The sequence below is a fragment of the Rhynchophorus ferrugineus genome, unplaced genomic scaffold, assembly GCF_030347505.1.
Source record: "Rhynchophorus ferrugineus isolate W39M unplaced genomic scaffold, kcgeb_rfMv2 rfM4, whole genome shotgun sequence".
NCBI lineage: Eukaryota > Metazoa > Arthropoda > Insecta > Coleoptera > Curculionidae > Rhynchophorus > Rhynchophorus ferrugineus.
The window spans coordinates 53,930,970-53,950,626 of NW_027472583.1; the positions used below are offsets into that span (position 1 = coordinate 53,930,970).

A 19,657-nucleotide genomic window follows, 5' to 3' on the forward strand; every position below is an offset into this window, starting at 1 on the left:
CAAATGACCCAATATTAAGACTAGATACTCACCTACTATAAGAAGGGAAACAGAAGAAGATAAGACCAAAACATTTCGCGAGTTACGTTCCGCTTGTTTCTTTAGTTCTGTTTCTTTAAGAAGAAATAGACAGCATTGCTTGGCTGAACACTGGATGGATACTAGCAACAATATTCAGTCTAATAATGGCAAGATTTTAACCACTCTACAAGGCTATTATTAAGAGAATTTTGAGATTTACCAGCACTAAAATAATGTCAACAATGGTAAATGATATAAGACCAACACCATCAACAAACAGTTCTTTAAATATATGAAAAAGGTGTATAATTAAAATCAGAATAGCACGTTAATGCAGTACACTACAACATTGTACGACAGTAGTGAAGTAGTTGTTAAAAGTAAATTAAATGGTTGGTCCGGAACCATTGTACGAGGGTGGTTCAAATATGATTGAGACAAATACTCTATTTACTAGTGACAAAATTTACGGCTTTTCTAAGCATTTCTCCTCACCAATTATGCATTTTGTTCATCTTTCTGGAAGTTTTTTTATGCCGATATCGAAGAATTCCTTGGGCGACTCAACTATTCGCGCACTAGCTCCTCTACCTTGTCGTCGGTGTTGAATATTTGACTGCCGAGGGCTTCTTGCAGTGGTCCAAACATGTGGTAGTCGCAGGGTGATAAATCCGGACTGTAGGAGGGGTGTTCCAGTACCTCCCACCCTAATTCCGATATTGTATCGAGCGTGAGACGCGCGGTATAAGGGCGCGCGTTATCTTGGAGAAGAATCGCATTTCGCCGATCCCAGAACACCGTACAGAGAACATTACCCGCGGACCTGGTTGTCTTCGCTTTGACTGGCGCCCTTTCCTCCTTCTTCCCCCACTCTTTAGATATCTTGCTTTCGGGAGTGTAATAGCGTACCCACGTCTCGTCTGTAGTGAAGATTCGCGTTAAAAAAACGTCCCTCTCCGTCTCGTATGGCGTCAGCAAGCGGCAGTTTAGCAGTAACAGTTTAGCAACTCATCGCATCGTTATTTTGCGATATTAAAGGTGTTTGTGGATGATAGATTCTACACTACCTATACTGATGCCGATTTCAGCCGAAATGTCTCGAACATTCATCCTACGGTCCAACAAAGTGAGTTGTTCTACGCTGCGAATGTTGTCTGCTGTGATGCTGATTCGCGGTCGACGATCATGCGGCTCATTCTCGACGGTTTCGCGGCCATCCTTGAATGCTTTGGCCCATTTAAACACTGCAGCCCTACTCAGGCACTCATCGAACTGATTTCGCAAACGCAGAAAAATTTCAAGCCACGACCTTCAAAACATAGATGCGCGCCATCTACAGCGTTTGTCTCCGCCATATTTGAACCACCTTCGTAAATATATCCTGGTGTTTTAAAGATTTTAATTTTACATTAAAAATAGACATCAAGAAACTGACTGACTGACTTGAGAGCTGACCATCACCACAGTGACCAACCTCCTTGGATTTTTCCTATTTAAACTTAGAGAAAAATATTTTAAAATTAAGTTATACATCTAATACATAATCAATCCATATTCCTACTAGTGATTGTTAATAAAAACTACGCTGACGTGTACTTAATAACGTGATTAAAATTTCTAGAACAAATACGTGCGACATTAACGTTACCGTATAAGGGTTGGAATTGACGGAACGACAACGCCCTACGAGCCACTGCAGTTAGCCGTCATAAGGTTGGTAAAATCAATACCGACACATAGATCCGAAAATGTCTGAGTTGCTGGTAGCATCGCCCGTGAAGACGCGATGAAACCAATCAAATCGCATTAGTATCACCGTGTAATATGATCAATTTTAGTGTACAAAATGTATAAGCAACTATTTACGATATTAGGTAAGGGCTTTTTTCTCACTAGCTGTTCCAGACTAAAAACTCTTTTACAAAACCGTCTTTTCCATCACCGTTCTTCACCAAAACACGAACAATCAAAAACCTTCTCACCTATTGGCTATTGATTTAAAAAGAAATCGAAAAATTCAGTTCTCAGCATCTCACACCGAGAGATAGAAATGAAAAGCGTTTATCTTTACTTTATTATCAGTTTGTGTTATTTTATAAGGACCACCATAGATATATTTACTGTATATAGCTTATAGTATCATCTCGACAACTCGTTTTTTTAGTTCCACCCAACGGTACCCTCAAAGTGGTATTCCTTATTATGTCACATTCATTAGATGTAGACAATTTTACATGTTTAACTCACATTTATTCAATTTATCGTAACACTATAACTATCAATAAACTATGATGACAGAGAATCATATTTAATGACTCTCGTAAAACATTATAATATATATATAACATAATACGACAAATATATTCTGACAAAAATGTACCGAGAATTGTCAAAACACGCGATTTTCGGTTATGAATATTTCAGTGAGTGAATTAATTTTGAGGGTTGATTGATTTTATTACCAAAAATTGTCTACATTATTAATTTTTAAGGTATTGTTCATCGGTAGCCATTACTTTGTGGCCACATATAAATCAGAAAAAGAGACGCTTCTTTTGAGGATGTCCAATACTAGATGACTTAATCTTTTGGTATCTGATCGAGGGAAAAATGATAATCGGAAAGAGTAAAGTCTGGTGAAAATGACGGGAATATTTAGATTTCCATTGAAATATTTTCGTTTAAGTTTTCACGGATTTTGGCGGTCTCGATTTCTCATCTTCCCAGTTTTTCAGATGACAAGAGTGTTCTTTCTCATGAATAATAGGAAAAGTTAAATTGTAATAAATAATATGTTGGTTTGATTTGAACAAATTAACATATAACAAAAAACTTAAAAACTACTGTGTAAGTTACGGTATTTATTGCATATCCCTCAAAATTAATTCACAACCACGGTTTTTAACAAAAATAATGATACAGCATCTTTATCATACAATATATTTAGTTATATTCCCTAATAAACCAACAAAACCTTTGTTCTATCTAAACATTTTTTGGTAAAAACGTATCAAGTCCTTTTCGTGAAAATTATATAGCAAAAAAATTACAAAAGCTCCCAAATTTATGCTGTATTTAATGCTTTTAATAACGTCTTACTTAAAACATACTTCCGTGATCAAAAAATAGTGAGACTTTTAAATTTAACTCGTCTGGGTTGGTATTTTAATTGCTTAACTGACATCTGTGTCGTTTTCAAATCATTACGTTTTTTAAATTAATTAAGTACATTTCGTTTGAATCATGTTTTTGATTTTCCAAATGTTTAAAAGGTCAAAAAAGGTAATTTAGTGATGCTGCTCTGTCAGAAGAAGTGTTTTCGATTGATATATATGGGCTTCTCGACATCTGCTGTTGAGAACCACGACAATTTTTGAGCAGCAATGTTATCGCATACCTGTTGATACCCTCAATACATCATTTAAATCGTCAATCTATTTTAAACAATAACTTGGACATCAAATCCATCTTCCCTCTTCTAGTTCAAAAGCACATAAAGGCTCATCAAACCCATTATTATGGTTTACAACATATGGATTTATACTAGGAGTGAACCTTAGCGTTGGACTAGCTATTTTTAATATGAAAAAATCATTTCGAGAATTTCGTTTTATTGAGGAGATTAAATTAAAATTAAATTAAACCAGAGAACGAATTCAACAACTACTTCAGAGACTTAAATTAATAATAATCAATGCATCATATCTAAAATGTGTTTCTTTAAAGAAAATAAAATAAATTTGGAAAAATAGGTAACTAATTATCGCTTTATTTCGACAGTCTTATTATTTTTTGATCAGAGTAGTATATTATTCTATAAGGGAATAAAACCCTAAACAGTGAAACATTTTTCAGATCAAAAATTAAATGTAAATGTATTACGAGGATTGCTATTAATATTTCTCTATGTAAGATTCCTTAGTCTGACGGTATGTCACATGAATTATATTGCTTTATAAGATTATCTATAATATCGATGTTTTTGGCACAACAATGGATTTTAGACGATCTCCACGAAATTCATTAAACCAGTCCTGTACGGTTCTGTAGGATATTCTCTTGACAATCCACTTCAAAATTTATGAAAAATAATCATACGAAAAAGTTACTAATTAATTTTTAATTACAAAACATATCAAGAAGGTTATGTCCAACAAGGTCAACGTTTCCAATGAATAAATCGGATGGCACCTGACAACCCTTAGTGCTACAAAGGCCAGAAATACAAATAGCAACCCTCGTATTGGCATTATATAGGGTGAACCATCTATTCCAGAGAGTCGAGAAAGCACAATATAGGAATATTTATTGAAGTACTGCAGTTAGTTCAATACCCATCCTCTTAACCCAATTTCGACACGAATTGTCGATGATTTGTGACTTTTTCAGGAATAGTTCGTCAGATATATTCATTAAATACTTTTGTAAACCGCTGAAATCAGTTATCATTTTGGTGTAGCAGTTTACTGTGACTTCATTACCATTTTTAATTTAAACAAACCAACTCTCTTTGTTTGCATAACGTCGAAAATAACAATAATTTTGGTTTCTTACTAATGTTGAAAAACATACACTTAAAAAACTAATCAACAGATAGTTCATCCTATATATACACTATTTAATTAAATATTTTGTAATATTTTATTATCATAGTATCCTGACATGTATTAATGGTACCTGTCAAGTCCAGAAAGATAAAATTAATTATATTTCAATAAACTATTTCTTTTGCCTGTGTATATATAACCTTTTACCATAATTCTGATAAAAGTTGGATTATGTGAGAAAAATTAATATTCTTAGAAAGTTATCAGCACACTTCGACCTCATTAGTTAAAAATGCTATATTTATAAATATATTATCCGCTATTAACCATTATAATTCCTAGTAAAAAATAAATATAATGTCCAATGAAATGTCTTCCTTGATCCTTCTCAATGTCTTCAGTGTTTCTTTAACTAATTTATCATCATGGCATCATTTAATAATTGTTACATTTAGAAAAACATCCTGAATTTTTGAATGCAATGCAATATATTTTTGGCATGGTAACTATCGTTCACAAGCTTCAAACAAGATACATTCAAAGCAATGACTTACTTCCTTTTGGAATTTGGACTCTCGCTTTAGTTTTATGGACAAAACGAGCATCATTGCCCAAGAATAGATCATGTAATTGCTTGTATCTTCAGTGCAGAAGATCTGATTCTAAGCTCTTCATCAGGGATTGTGCTTTTTAATGGTCTGTCGACTAATTACAAAATTCGGAGGTTGGGGTGCCACATAGGGTTGGTCTTATAGCCTTATCATTGCCGAAACGATTTTGGTATTTATAAATCTCAAAAAACTCTCGAACAACTAGAACCTCGACTACATTGAACTGATAATTGTGGCCAGTTACCATTCTAGTCTCGATCAAATCTGACTGGGCCCTATGTTCATATCACTCATATCGTCGATCACTGTTTTTTCTACGTACATTTGTCCAAATTCACTGAGGACCTGTTACCTTTAGACAATCACTTTTAACGGAGCGTCGAAACTTTAACGAAAGATAACTTTGTTCTTTAAAGCCTTTTCCCTTTTATAGTAGCATTAGATTATATTGGGAATGACTTAGGCTCTTTGAAGTTGTTAAGTTCACTTTCTGAAGAATATTGCTGAGATGTAATAAATGCTTAGGAAATGAATGATTTCAGGGCAAATATATTTTTATATATTTTTTTATTATTTAATTAATACATTGTTACTAGTAGTTTCCTGTCTAACCTACAATTTGTCTTTATGATTTATACATGTCACTGCTGTATTTTTTAATATATGCACCTCACTACACAAGATCAGATGGTTTGATTTTTTTGAGCCTGTGTTCTGTTCTGATGGTATTCAAAAGCTGCAATATTTCAATATTCTCATGAGAATGGAGTCTTTCCTCATGCCCCCTGCAATTTTCTTGATTTTTTAACTAACTGTTGGTATCTGAAGGTCTCGTATTTAAGTGCGCCCACCATACCTCTCAGGACTTTGTTCTGAAAATTTTTTATTTTATTTATGCTACTCTTTGCGGAACATCCCTATAATTGAACTCCGTAGGTTTCAGTATTTGCTTATATAATAGCAATTTATTATGTACTGATAATTGTGATTTTCTTCCAATTAGCCAGTACATTTTCCTATATTTCAATTCCAGTTCTTTTCTTTTCTTCTTTATATGTTCCTTCCAGCGAAGTTTGGCATCAAGATTCATTCCAATATATTTAGCGTTGTTGCTATATGGAATGACAGTATTATTTAATGTTATTGGTGCTTTTACGGTCTGTTTATAGGTGAACTGCACATGTACAGATTTACTTTCATTAATTCTTATTTTCCAAGCTTGTGTCCAATTATTTATATTGTCACTTGCCTGTTGTAATTTTCGTGATGCTTCTTCACTATTGTCTCCGACAGCTATAATCGCAGTATCTTCAGCAAATGTAGTCATCGTAATATTTTCTAATTGTGGTATATCACAAGTGTAGAGCAGATAAAGCATTGGTCCCAGTACACTTACTATATTTTAGGATGATGGTGTAACGAAGCCCGAAGGTATATATCTATATGTGTCGGTTTCCTGTAAACCTGACATCCTATCCAGTGTCCTGTTTTGTCGAGCTAGAAAATCTAAGAAATGAATATCGAAATTATTCTCGGTTACCATGGTACTATTTTTTTACTAATGGATCCACCTATTACGACAAACATGACTCAGAAGATGTAATGAAAACATGGATTAGAAGGTTATATATAGCAACAGGTTGGATATTTTAATGGAAATAAAACTAATTGCTGATTAACCACAGAAAATATTTAAAACCAAATACCATAACTAAAATAAACTCTAAATATATTTATTACTGAGATATAAATAAACACAGTTTTATATAATTTACCCAAACTAAAACCGATAAAATATATTTCATTGTCCGATTAAGTTGACTTTTAACCAGCATACCATTTCTTTTACAGCGAATAAAACAAGTGAATAGCTTAATATATATTCCTAAACCTGACCAAACTTTTTAATTCTTCTGACGTAGAATTATTATTGATCTAATAGGTATGTGAATTAATTTATAGAGACAGTAGATGTCATATGGTATGGATTCTTCTATAATCATATTTATGCCAAAAATATGTACTTGGACCTTCCCCTTACCTACCTGCCTTTTAGAATTGTTGGTTTCGGTACAATTAACAAGATACAGTTTGGTCGACAGAAAATAATCAAATATAAGAAAGATCAAACCAAACGAAATCATCATGGAAGATCATGATCCATTAAAATGATTTTTTGTAAATGTACTTATTCTTTGTAAATGCATGGAAACTTATAGAAGTGTTCCGTTCTATATATAACTGTCATATTCACGCGACATATCCCGTCAATAACAAATTATCACAAAAAAATATATTTTGTTTTGAAAGGAATCCTCAAAATTAATTCACAGTCCTATATGGAGTGTGTCAAAATGCACATAATGTTTTAATTTACTGATAATTTTGTGATAAAAGTGTGACCTATTTCAATTTTCATTCAAAAACGTACTATAATCTGTTCAAAGTTTTTTGTACATACGTCATCAAGATATTTAATGTATTGCCTGTCGCAATTTCTAAATTCGTTTTAGAATCACACAATATTTTCTTTCACATTTTATTCTAATTAAAAAGAGACACAATGCTGTCTGATTAGTTCGAACACGTAAACGAATGAGCCTGTCAAAGTCGTCCGGTTGACAGTGGTATGTAAAATTCTTGAAAGCAATAGTGATAAGAGGTTATAACTCTAACCTATAAGCTATTGTGGCTGTAATTAACTGTAGTTTTTAGATGCACTATAATGTTGAAATAAATTATATTTGATAACATATTTATTCAGTTATTTTATTTAGATTAGAACGTTGTTGTATATCAAAGCCAAACTGAAATAAAACTCACAAATTTAAATGAGATATGTACAAAATAACTTTGAATAGACTATATACTTATGATCACAGTAGATTTCAGAAATATTTTTTATGAACTGTTTTGTTCTGCTAAATTTTGAGACACCTTGCGGTAAACCATACCGATTGAATACCGAGCATCAACTATCGTAGCCTTTAGTTGTAGTACGTTAAAGAATAGTGGCCCATAGGTGAAAAGTCGCATATATCTTCATATTAAATACCATACAGCTGGCCCTGTATAGTACAAAATTATTTCAACCTCTCACTCAAGACACCCTATTTTATTACAGTCTATTTTGTACATTTTGGAAAATCACAATGGGAATGTGCCCGTGAGTACATTTTGCTCTAAGACCGACCTTTTCCTTTTTTGGTTTTTGATTTTGGTTCTCTTATTATTTTGTAATTATTATTATTATCATCAGTGTTGAGTCGTCCGGAAAACATATTCGTTACCCCCTCCATCTTATAGCATCGATTCGAATGTATATAACATCAGTGAATTCACTATTGCAATCAAGTATTTCAAAAAATAACAAAAACCAAAATTTACTTTACAATACAGCTATTGGACAGCGCAGGAATTCTAAAAGATTGAAGAGAACCAAACCACACGAGCTTGTGGTTATCGATCAAAATGGCGCATATTTGCCCTGAATCGGATCATTCTAAGTAAATTAAATAAAGCCTTCAATGACATACAAAAATAATGGATTTCTTTTTAACTATACTCATTAAAATGGGACTTGCTAAAAATAACAGTACCAGACACCCAAGAAAATAAAGAAATAATTATTAACCATCAAAATAATAATTGCAGAATGAGGTTTATAAAAGAAAACAGTACTTCATAATTCTCATAAGCGATGAAAACTTGATTTATTATGAGCATTCTAAACCCAAATACTTCTCAAATAAGCGCCTCCAATTCTCAATCTTCAGTTTTGTTACTACTCCAGATGCTTTTCGTTTGCACTTGAAAATCGCCTGATATGAACACCTGGAACCTTTCTCGATACATTATTTCACTAATACATATATCTTTAAACCGATTCTACGCCTTTAAGGCTTCAGGAAGGCTTTTAAGGCTTGTTGGACTCAAAACTAGTCAAATTTATTCAGTTATTTATATGATGCTGTGCCATATTGTTGCCAAATATTTTGCCTTTGCATATCAAATTTCGCGTTCACCATTTAGGTCTGCTTTCCACTAACGCCATCTTTTGTGACACGCAAAGTTTAAACTTGTAGTCCTAATAAAAATTAATTCAATTCCGATAAGTTCTGACTGATATCCATGATTTTTCTACATGAGGTATTAACTTTTCCAAATAATATCCACCTTCGATATCCGCCAGACTTTTTCCTCACACCAAACTCGACATCCACTGGATTAGTAGTAGATTAGTAGGTACATAGACATCTCAAACTTTGAAACAAGTGCAAAATCCAGCGAGCATTCATCCCAGCGAGCATTCTTTTGAGATCTGAGAACAGGAAATAGTCACTGGGGCCAGATCTGGAGAATACGGTGGATGAGGAAGCAATTCGAAGCCTAATTCATGGATTTTTGCCATCGTTTTCACTGACTTGTGACACGGTGCATTGTCTTGGTGAGGCAGCACTCTCTTTTTCTTCAAATGCGGCCCTTTTTCGGCGATTTCGTCCTTCAAAGGATCCAATAACGCTATGTAATAGTCGCTGTTGATGGTCCTCCCTTTTTCAAGGTAGTCAATGAAAATTATTCCATGCGCATCCCAAAATACAGACGCCATAACCTTGTCAGCCGGCTGTTGCGTTTTCCCACGCCTTGGAGTGGGTTCATCGTGTGCAGTTCCCTCGGATGACCGTCGATTGGACTTCGGAGTGAAATGAGGGAGCCATATTTCATCCATTGTCACATATCGACGCAAAAACTCGGGTTTATTACGCTTTATCATCTTCAAACACTGCTCCGAATCATCAACTCGTCGTTTTTGGTCAAAAGTGAGCGCGCGTGGTACCCACTTTGCACAGAGCTTTCTTATATCCAAATATTCGTATAGGATTAGGGCTAACTAAAAACATATGGATTTAATTCTAGTAGGGCCATCTATGTGTTAGCCCGGGAACTTTTCAATTGACCTGTTATGACATAATTTAATTTTATAACTTGGCAAAATGATTCTTTTGACAAGACGTTGATCAATCGTTCTGGTTCTGAATTAATCTATCTCATATGTTCAAGTTTCAACTGAATTTTGAACTAGTTCACAAATATTGTCTCAATCAATCAATCAATCCAAAAATGGAAATTAAATCTTCATCTTTTTATAGATATAGTCGACTGGGATTCTAAAATAAACATCTAGTATTTTAAAGACATAATTACTTCTTAAGGACGTCTTAGTTTCCGCATTTTTCTTGATATTACCATTCTGTATCAGTTAAACAAGACGCTTAAACTCCTTGGCCTTCTCTATTTGGTTTATATGAAAATACACATTAAGCAGGTAATATATCTCTGTATCGTATTCTATCTGTATCATATTCATCTCTATATTATCCATCACGGCATCGAACAGCAATAAAGCTTCATTTCGAGCATTTCACTTCATTTACTAATAATTTATAGTCTATTGTTAAAAAACCCTAATCTCCAATATATTATTACAAACATAGTTACCATTTTTTTTGACAAAATTACTGTTTTCAATGTCTAATTTTAATACTTTTTTGGAAAATATTAATAAAAAAAGTATCATCACAGAATATTTTAAGCAATACTAAATGTAAAAATCATAAGGAACACCTCAAACTTCACAACATTCAAAATTAATTGTGATGGCGATGAATTCACTGATTCACACAACAAGAACTGTCAAGACAACGAATATATTTTCCGTATGACTCGATATGTTTTGTTTATTGCTAGAAAAACCAAATTGCCTTTGAACGACTTTTTCAGTAGTATTACTTCAAGTTAGATTAGTTTATTTTTTCACTAAACGAGTCAGGTGGTTCCTTCTTGGACCTTTGGACTATTTGGACGACGGTACTGTCTTGCTCGGCGAATATACGACATATATATCGAGAAAGAAAATGTTACTTAATACTTGTCGATTATTAAAAACTATAGTAGCTTAGTCGCATAGTATAGTATATATATATATATATATATATATATATATATATATATATATATATATATATATATATATATATACATATATACGTTTAAATAATACCGTATTAGTGATTTAGGAAAACCATTAAAATGTCTTAAGTTCCATCAACTTGTTTACACTAATATTAACATGTACACTAACATTCTACTTTGCTTTTACACCACTAACACACTAGACCAGCGCAAAAGGCTTAATCCCCTTCGTTACCTGGATATTGACATGTTGAAAAAATATGTATTATATATCTATGAAGAATACTATTTCTAAAGTACCATGGGACATTAAAAGCACTCCACAATACTTCTGTTATGTATCCCATCTCTTCCCAATGATTATTTGTTTAGGCACTACCAGCGTTGGCTGTATTTCCCAGTTATATTACTTAAATTTATTAAATAACTTGTTAGCAAAGGCCTCAGATATCCATTTATGTCTAGAACAGCTTGTAACCTTATAATTCTCTAATTATAAGGTTACGTGCTATTGTAATTATTGAAAAAATATTGTCAAATATTCAAGCTTTATAATGGGTTCATCCATTTTGGGTAATTGCTCCGTTATTTGTTGGAGAGTAATTTGAATAGAATCATTTGGAGTTAATAGATTTTGTTCTTATGTTTCATTTTCATTGATAATTTCTGATTTACATATGCACTAGTTATTGGCATTTCTTGGTTATTGCTCTGTAGATTTATTTTTTAACTCTTTTACAACTACTGCCAGATGTCTCCCTCCGCAGTGTACATACTTTGGTTGGGACTCTTTGATTTATCTCAATTGATCGATAGATGTGTACCAGTACATTTGATGTACCACGATTTCATAGCAGAGTGCCATGCTGTGCGTCCATATGGAATTTCCTAACGGTAAAATTTCGTTTTTGACTCCTAATATATTAGTTATTCGGCAAAATTTGATCCACATTCCACATTTTCACTGTGTCTAAATGAAAGCATAAATATATTGAGGGATTGTTTTTTTTTGTTACATTTTAAAGTATTATTTCTGCCAACCAGAGTTTATCTGGACTGTTTATCTATTGCTTAACGTGGGTTCCATCTTACCAAGCCTGATTATTCCTTATCAAATTTTACACTTTCACCAAAATAGATTTACAATTACAATAACAAACCCAACTACATCGATACCTAGTGGGATTCAAAGCCGCGACTATCGCAACAGTAGGAGGACAATCTTGTCGCCTTCATTACATTAACTTAGGGGTGGCCTCAATTATCAATAAATAATGATCCAGTGTGTTAACTATAACTTTAACTAGCTTATTTTTCTTGTTCTCATATAAGTGCCAATAATATGTTTTCTCATTCAAAAACAAACTATAAAACACACATTTGTAATTGTGTAAACTTTTATTCATTGAAAGTTACTTCGACAAAGGCAAAAAAGTTAAGTTTCAAATAAAGCTATGTATACAATGTTCATAATAAATCAACACTATATAATATTAATATCAATAATATTTTCACTAAGTTATAGTCAGTTTTTTGAAACAACACTATTGGCTTATGGCTCATTATCTATTAATTTACAATATTTTAATTAAAAATAATTAACTCTTTCTTCATGTTGTAAAACCTTTGAAGCAAAATGTAACTTATTTTATCCATTGTAAAGTCTCCCTTGAGTACAATGCATTTATGGCAACGTCTTCCCCAGTTCTCGAAGAAACACTTGTTGAATTTTATTTATCGATTAGTCTTTAAGGGGATATCCTGGTCTAGAAATTTGATAAAATCTAGATTTCTTATATTTTCAAATATTAACCCCCCGAATAGTTCCCTTAGAGAACTAACCCCATTAGAATTTTTCAAAATTTAAATCATTTTTGGCAAAACTTTAAAAGGTGTTTTTCTCAAAACTTTTTTCGAAACGGTTGGCATGACATCTCTAGTTGTAGTGAACCGATTTACTAGAAATTTCTCTACATTCTATACTTCTCTATACATTCTTCTATCGTATCAAGGTCAAAGTAAGAACCATTTTTTACCAATATTTTAAAAACAGAATGGCCTATAAATTAGTTTTGAAGGATTTTTTCTTTAATTTGAAATGTATTTTTTGTGAAAATCGGTATAATATATTTTATTAAAAGCATTGTCAATGGATAACTAGTACTTTTCCCACCTTCCATGCAAACTACGGATTCCATCTCAAAAGAACGATGTATCTTTTGAGGATATTCGCAAATTGACCTATTTTTGTCCCCATTTACCTTCATAAGCAGTGAAACGCTATTCACAGAGTCTACAAGTCATATGTTAGAAGGAGTAATGTCTGGAGAATATGGCGAGTGGGGTGGCACTTTCCATTTTAATGTTTCCAAGCATATTTTCACCGGTTTTGCAACATACTCATCAACTGTAGTCGATAGCAATAGCAACTGTGTAGCCCATTGATGGTTTCATTAAGTTTTAGCAGCAATGTGAACAAATACAGAGCATTAACTTGGAGCCATGGATATTCGGCTTTGCCGTTGATGTTGATGCATGACCGGTTAGTCACCATTTTTGCACTTTCGTAATGGATCCACTTTGAATCACCAATAACAATGCAAAATGCAAAATACTTTCCGAATTTGCCACTGAAACTGTGTCTTTAGTGTCAGTAAAGTCGTTGTCAATTCACCACTTTTAAAACGTCGAAATCGGTATTCACATGAAACCCATGGAGCATGGTTACCATAAGCCCCAGGCAGCATCAGTTGCCTTTTTCTTCAAACTGAAATAAGAAAATAATAACTTCGCAAAAATTCAAATTTGACGATCAGCGATGCTTCAACATGAAGTTGGTTACAAATGTATCCGATACGATTGAATATACAGTAAAACTATATTAAGAACATATGGTTTAAATATATCCTTTAAAATTAATTCATAGGCCCAATAAGATATAAAAATCATTAGCCCATCCCTTTGAGGCTGCCCAAGACCAGAATCATCGAATGATCACTAACATAAACATCACCACTGTTAAAATATCCGTACAACATAACATTGCCACCAAGAACACATGCCACAGAAACATCTTCACTATTAGAATTACGATATGCAATGTCAAATGTACTGTTAATTAGTTACCTTTGAAAACTGTGCTATTCCTAGCGTCAATTTTTTTCAAAACTACAATATCATATGATTTTAAATTCAAAGACAGAACGTGTTAAAATTAAACTATACAATAACACCATAAAGTATCAAGAAAATTTAGTAGTCTGTTACTTTGAAATAATCCAGTTTTCAAATGGCAACAATATACAATATTCCAATATACATGTCACTAAGCTTCTGTATCAGTTCACTTTCCGACGTCTACCTCAATTATTAAAGGTATTTTCTTTACCGACCGAGCAAGACCCTACCTTAACCCAGTTTTCTTACAGATCATCGAAAGAGAATCTGAAACCTTTTAGATACTAAACCTAGATTATATATAACTAGTAATACGAAAGCAAAACTTTTTTAAATAATCGACACGTAACATCACTCGCGTTATTTTATAGGTTATGATAGCAACATAAGAATACCTTGTTGACGTTTTTCTTCTTCCTCCTACTTCCTCTCCTTTTGGTTAGTATCGGCGCGAGTATCGGTCAAAATAGCTTAATTGACACCTGTCGAGATTCGACAGCGAGCAAGAAATTCGATTTTTTCCTTTGTTTTTTCGAATTAAAAAAGTTTTGTAAATCGACTAATCACCGACTTAGTTTCTAGAATGCTTCAAATCACATCTTTATTCCTTGTTTATTTTTTGTGTTTGCCTCATGCAGTGTGATTTCACTCAACGAAAAAAAAAGAACAAAAACTTTCGACACGGTATTTTTATTGTTCAATTTTGGGCGTTGTACAGGGTGTTTTGTCAGTTTCGTTCTTGCCCCGTCTCGAGTGTGTGTTTCGTGTTCGCAATCTGTCCGGAAAAATAAAAACACCCTGTATATGACACCTGTCATTGCGCACACCAAGATCGAACTGAAATCTCCGCATTGACCTTAGTTGTACATAGCGGGCTAACTTCAGCATTGTATCTGTCAGTCGAACTGACGTGGCCGACGTAGATTTCAGATTCGGCGGGGTACAAAGCAGCGCGTTGAGATCTCCATTAATTTTGGTTTTTTTTTGCTTTATTTTTCAGTGATAATATTGCTAGCTATAACTACCATATGTAAAGCCGAATGTCAAAGTAAGTTTGTTGTTATTTTGCATTTTTTCCAGTTTAACCTTATCTTTATCTCACTTTTTTGATTTCTCATTTGTTTTTTTGTTTATTTATTTCAATCATGTGTGAGGCATTTTCCTCTCTATCTATCTCTATCTATATGTCTTTCGATCTTTTTCTCCGTCTCTATCTCCGTTTTTTGTTTTCACGTATGCCTGTGCGATTTACAGTCAGTCACTGCGGCAACGTTGAACACGCACGCTACACATTGTTGCCGCAGCGACGTTGAATGGGGGAAAAACCGGAGTTTTTGTGATGATGCATGTTTCCTTTTTTTCTTAGACGAGGCCATCGTCCGGAATGGTTCGATGGTGGTTTTATGTCGTTTCGAAATCAGTTAAGGTGGATGGAAACAGCCTCAATTCTTGATCGCAATTATATTCGTATAGTGTTGAGTTGACACGTTATTTTTTATTCGCGCCATCTATACCTAAACTACACTAACCTATTTTATTAATGCGCATCGAATTTGCTTCAATTTAATGCACAAATAAAACAAGACTAAGAATAAAAGCAGCCATACGTTTGTTTTGCTTGTATCTTTAGTTGCCTACATACGAATATATTTAAATTAATTACCCTTTATAAGAAGGTAATTTCAAAGATGATTGGCGATGTGTTAATGTGTCAAGAACGAGCGTATCTATCCACTTTAACGCTGTGGAGTAATAGCGTCTAAAATGGCGAAGTTCCTATTTGTAGCTCGTCAGATCTACTGCTATGAGTGCGATAGTTGGTCGGACATGCGCTGCAAAGATCCGTTCAACTACACGGCCCTACCGAAGGACCAGCCGCCCTTGATGATATGCAACGGTTGCTGTGTTAAAATGGTCCGAAACGCAAAATCTCGTAAGTCAACAGCTGTGAAAATGTTTTTTTCTATTTTAATTCACCCCGTATCAAAAGCAAACAATTTACTATGACAACAGGTCGGGCGTCAACTACCAAACCCATTTCATTGGTTTAAAAATGTATTCATTGTAATTCTACATTTATTACCATAGATAACTAAAATGAATAAAATAAACTGAATAAGAACTCCGTATGTTTTTTACTTTACAAACAGTACAAACAGTAGAAAGTTTCATCAAAGATTTAACATATGTAAATGATAATTTAAGTCCACCAAACTAACCATACGGTGAGTTACGACTGATAAAAAGGATTACATTTGCAGAATTTGATTGATATATATATATATATATATATATATATATATATATATATATATATATATATATATATATATATATATATATATATATATATATATATAGGTATATGCGATATAACGATTTTTTCATTATTTCTTATATTAAAACAGATTTTAGACGTTTTAATTAATATCTGGCAACAAGACCATATAAAAAGTTCTACTTATTTAAACTCTTGAAGTATATTAACATTTATTAAAACTTTTATGGATGAATGTTCAGATAATAGCAAACAGATGATAATCAACTTAAAATATTATAGATATGTACATTTCAAAATGTATAAAAAGTTGACAGAAGTACATATGGTATATGGTTATTTCAATAAAACAGCCAATGCATGTCAACAAAATTTATAATGCAACATTGCCTCACTAAATTTAAGTGTTTGTTAATTTTTACTCTGACAACAAAATACTAACGTAAATAAAATAATGATAAAATAATTTTAATATTATAGCACATCTCTTGTATATTTATAGAAGCACTTAAACAACAGTTGAACAGCGACGGTAGTTTGTAGGTTAGAGTTGTGTATTATTATATTTACATTGATATATGACAACGGTGGCAACCAGTACCAACACAAATCGAATTTTATAAACCGATTTAGTTACACTTTAGGACGCATCAGACTTAATTAGAGTAATGCTAATAAGTAAAAGAAATAAGGAAAGATGCTCCTATCAAATGTAGTTTATAAAAAGTTGTTATAGTTCGTGATTCATTGAAATATTTAAATGCCTACTTATAAAAATGTTAAAATCAAAATCTAACAAATCGTCAAAATTATTGAATGGCATTTGACAATTACGTATGTAAGCTACTACATCCATATGAAAGCAAAAAAAATTACCCAAATATTGTAGTAGTAAGGAATTGACTAAAGCCCTTCCAATAAAATAGCCAATGCACGTCATTAACATAGTCGAACGTATTGCCAAATTCAATTTATAAAACCGTAAAATCACTTTTATACTCGGAGCATTTTTCTTTCTCATTTTACTAATTAGAATTATTTCCTTTCGCATTTTACTAATTAGTATTACTCTAGTTAAAACAGACACAATAAATAAATATAACAAAACAACTTTACAGTACAAACTATTGTGGATGTTTAATAAACTGCAAATTACGGCAGGCAATACATTAAAATCTTGACGTATGTACAAAAAAACTTTGAATAGACTATAGTATTATTTCAGTACCGTTTTCTATATTCAGAACTAACAGAAATCTCATTTACAGCTTATGAAGTTGTCCGTCGCACATGCACGTCGCAGCTACAGATCAATCTATTCATGGTGGACCACGTATGCATGATGGAAAGTAGCGGGACCGGTCACATGTGCTTCTGTGAGGAAGACATGTGTAACGAGAGCCCACCAAACCGACCAGCCACACTTCCTCACGCCATTGCCACACTAGTGACGACAGTAGTTCTGCGCATTATCTGCATGATTAGTTAGAAAGAGACTCGACCAATTTTAACCCTCACCCCTTTCGTTATTCCATGTTTATGTTACCTGTCGTTGAGTTTGTTCATTTTTTATATATAATATAGCTGGATATCCGTTCCTGAGCCCTCCACTAACAGCGAACCAACAAATATGGAACCTACAAGGACGTCAGGAAAGCCCAGGGTATCCACGATGAGTATTTTTAGATAAATTGCCGTTTTAATATAGCCCCAGATCGTAGATACTAACGTTTTATCCGTCACGAAATCCTATGCAGTTCTGTTACTGTCTACGCGGGAATGCGGGCAAGTGCCACCTTTTAACCAAAGAGAACATTTACTATATTTTTTACTTAAAATATTTCCCGTTAATATGCCAAAATGTTCGACAAATTTAGATATTTCATTAGCAGTATTCTAAAAACAAAGTAATAACAATGTAGCATATCATTAAGAACTATATAGTAAAGTTTTTTAATCGTTTACTCATATCGTTTCGTCGGTTTTTGCTCAATACCACTTACGAATCTTTTGCTTGTTGACAATTGTCCTAAGAACATTCATCCAACACTGAAAATGGTAGGTCAATATTTTGCCTATTATAATCATGGGATATAACATGAGCATAATTGATATACACTTAAATTATTCACATCATCTTGAAAATTCTGATGATCACCATTGTTTGTTCCTACATTTTAAGAGCTTTTACTGTAAGATGATGTGAATGTCATTGCACTAAAATTAACATAACCAGTATTTTTCTCAACACCTTTAAAAGAACACAGTCCTTGAAAGAATTATATTGAAATACTAATGATTTAAGCCTCTGTACATAGATCTAATTTGTTAAGGTATGTGGATATAGATAATTTAATTCCTCAAAGACACATTCCAGGAAAGTAATAATTTACAGCATGAGTTGCACGAAACTGCACATAGCATTGGAAAATCTGTTCTTCTTCCTTAGTATAATAGTCGGTTTGATTTTAGTTCGACCTATTATAAAACTTACTGAACAAAAGGCACCACTTAGATTTTTGCTGTTTTTTTTACATAACCATAAGAAATTAGCGACATTCATACATTATTTAGTTCGTTTCTTAGGTCACTGAAGTTGTTAGCATGGAATGCTTTGTTTAGATAACCCACAACAAAATGATATACCTGAAACACACACTGGAAACATTCTTAAGCTGTCGAAGGCCATTTAAGTCCCTCTCACAGAAGTAATAGGCCTATCCATGTTATTTACATCATGTGTATGGACAAGGAGTTGAGGGAGGTTTGCTTTTTTTATAACAAGCATCAGTTTGTCGCAACAAAAGCAACTCCAGCAACTCTTTGTCAGCAACAACTCCTAGGTATTTAAGAAAGTTTATTGAATGTTATATGTTACCAAAACTTTATAAACACTCCTACCTGTAATTATAAGCTAAGAACTTTATTGTATATTATTAAAAAATAATAAAACTAATTGTTATATTGAAATGTTCTTTTTATCTTGTCTCATTTGGTCATATTTGGAAATTCCACCCTTGACGCCACATGAAAGAAAGATTATGTAAGAC

General features: G+C 33.0%; 1 protein-coding gene across 4 annotated transcripts; it reads left to right on the forward strand.

Moving 5' to 3' along the window:
- Positions 1-1,752: 1,752 nt before the first annotated feature.
- On the forward strand, positions 1,753-19,577 carry qvr (glycosylphosphatidylinositol-anchored protein quiver). 4 transcript variants are annotated; one of them, XM_076403915.1, is made up of 5 exons: positions 1,753-1,895; positions 8,304-8,345; positions 15,330-15,377; positions 16,116-16,262; positions 17,876-19,577. In XM_076403915.1, exons 1-5 carry the CDS (start codon positions 1,868-1,870, stop codon positions 18,094-18,096), a joined length of 486 nt encoding a protein of 161 aa, XP_076260030.1. In that variant the 5' UTR covers positions 1,753-1,867; the 3' UTR covers positions 18,097-19,577. The 4 variants fall into 4 exon arrangements, with proteins under 4 accessions (XP_076260030.1, XP_076260033.1, XP_076260031.1 ...); XM_076403918.1 differs by lacking the exon at positions 15,330-15,377; XM_076403916.1 differs by lacking the exon at positions 8,304-8,345.
- Positions 19,578-19,657: the final 80 nt, after the last annotated feature.

What these genes read in the sequence shown, in the direction of transcription:
- qvr (XM_076403915.1), top strand. Translation starts at nt 1,868, where the DNA reads ATGTATAAGCAACTATTTACGATATTAG. An exon ending in ATCACAATGGGAATGTGCCC is followed by an intron (nt 8,346 to 15,329) that starts GTGAGTACATTT and finishes TTTATTTTTCAG; the next exon opens with TGATAATATTGCTAGCTATA. An exon ending in ATGTAAAGCCGAATGTCAAA is followed by an intron (nt 15,378 to 16,115) that starts GTAAGTTTGTTG and finishes TCCTATTTGTAG; the next exon opens with CTCGTCAGATCTACTGCTAT.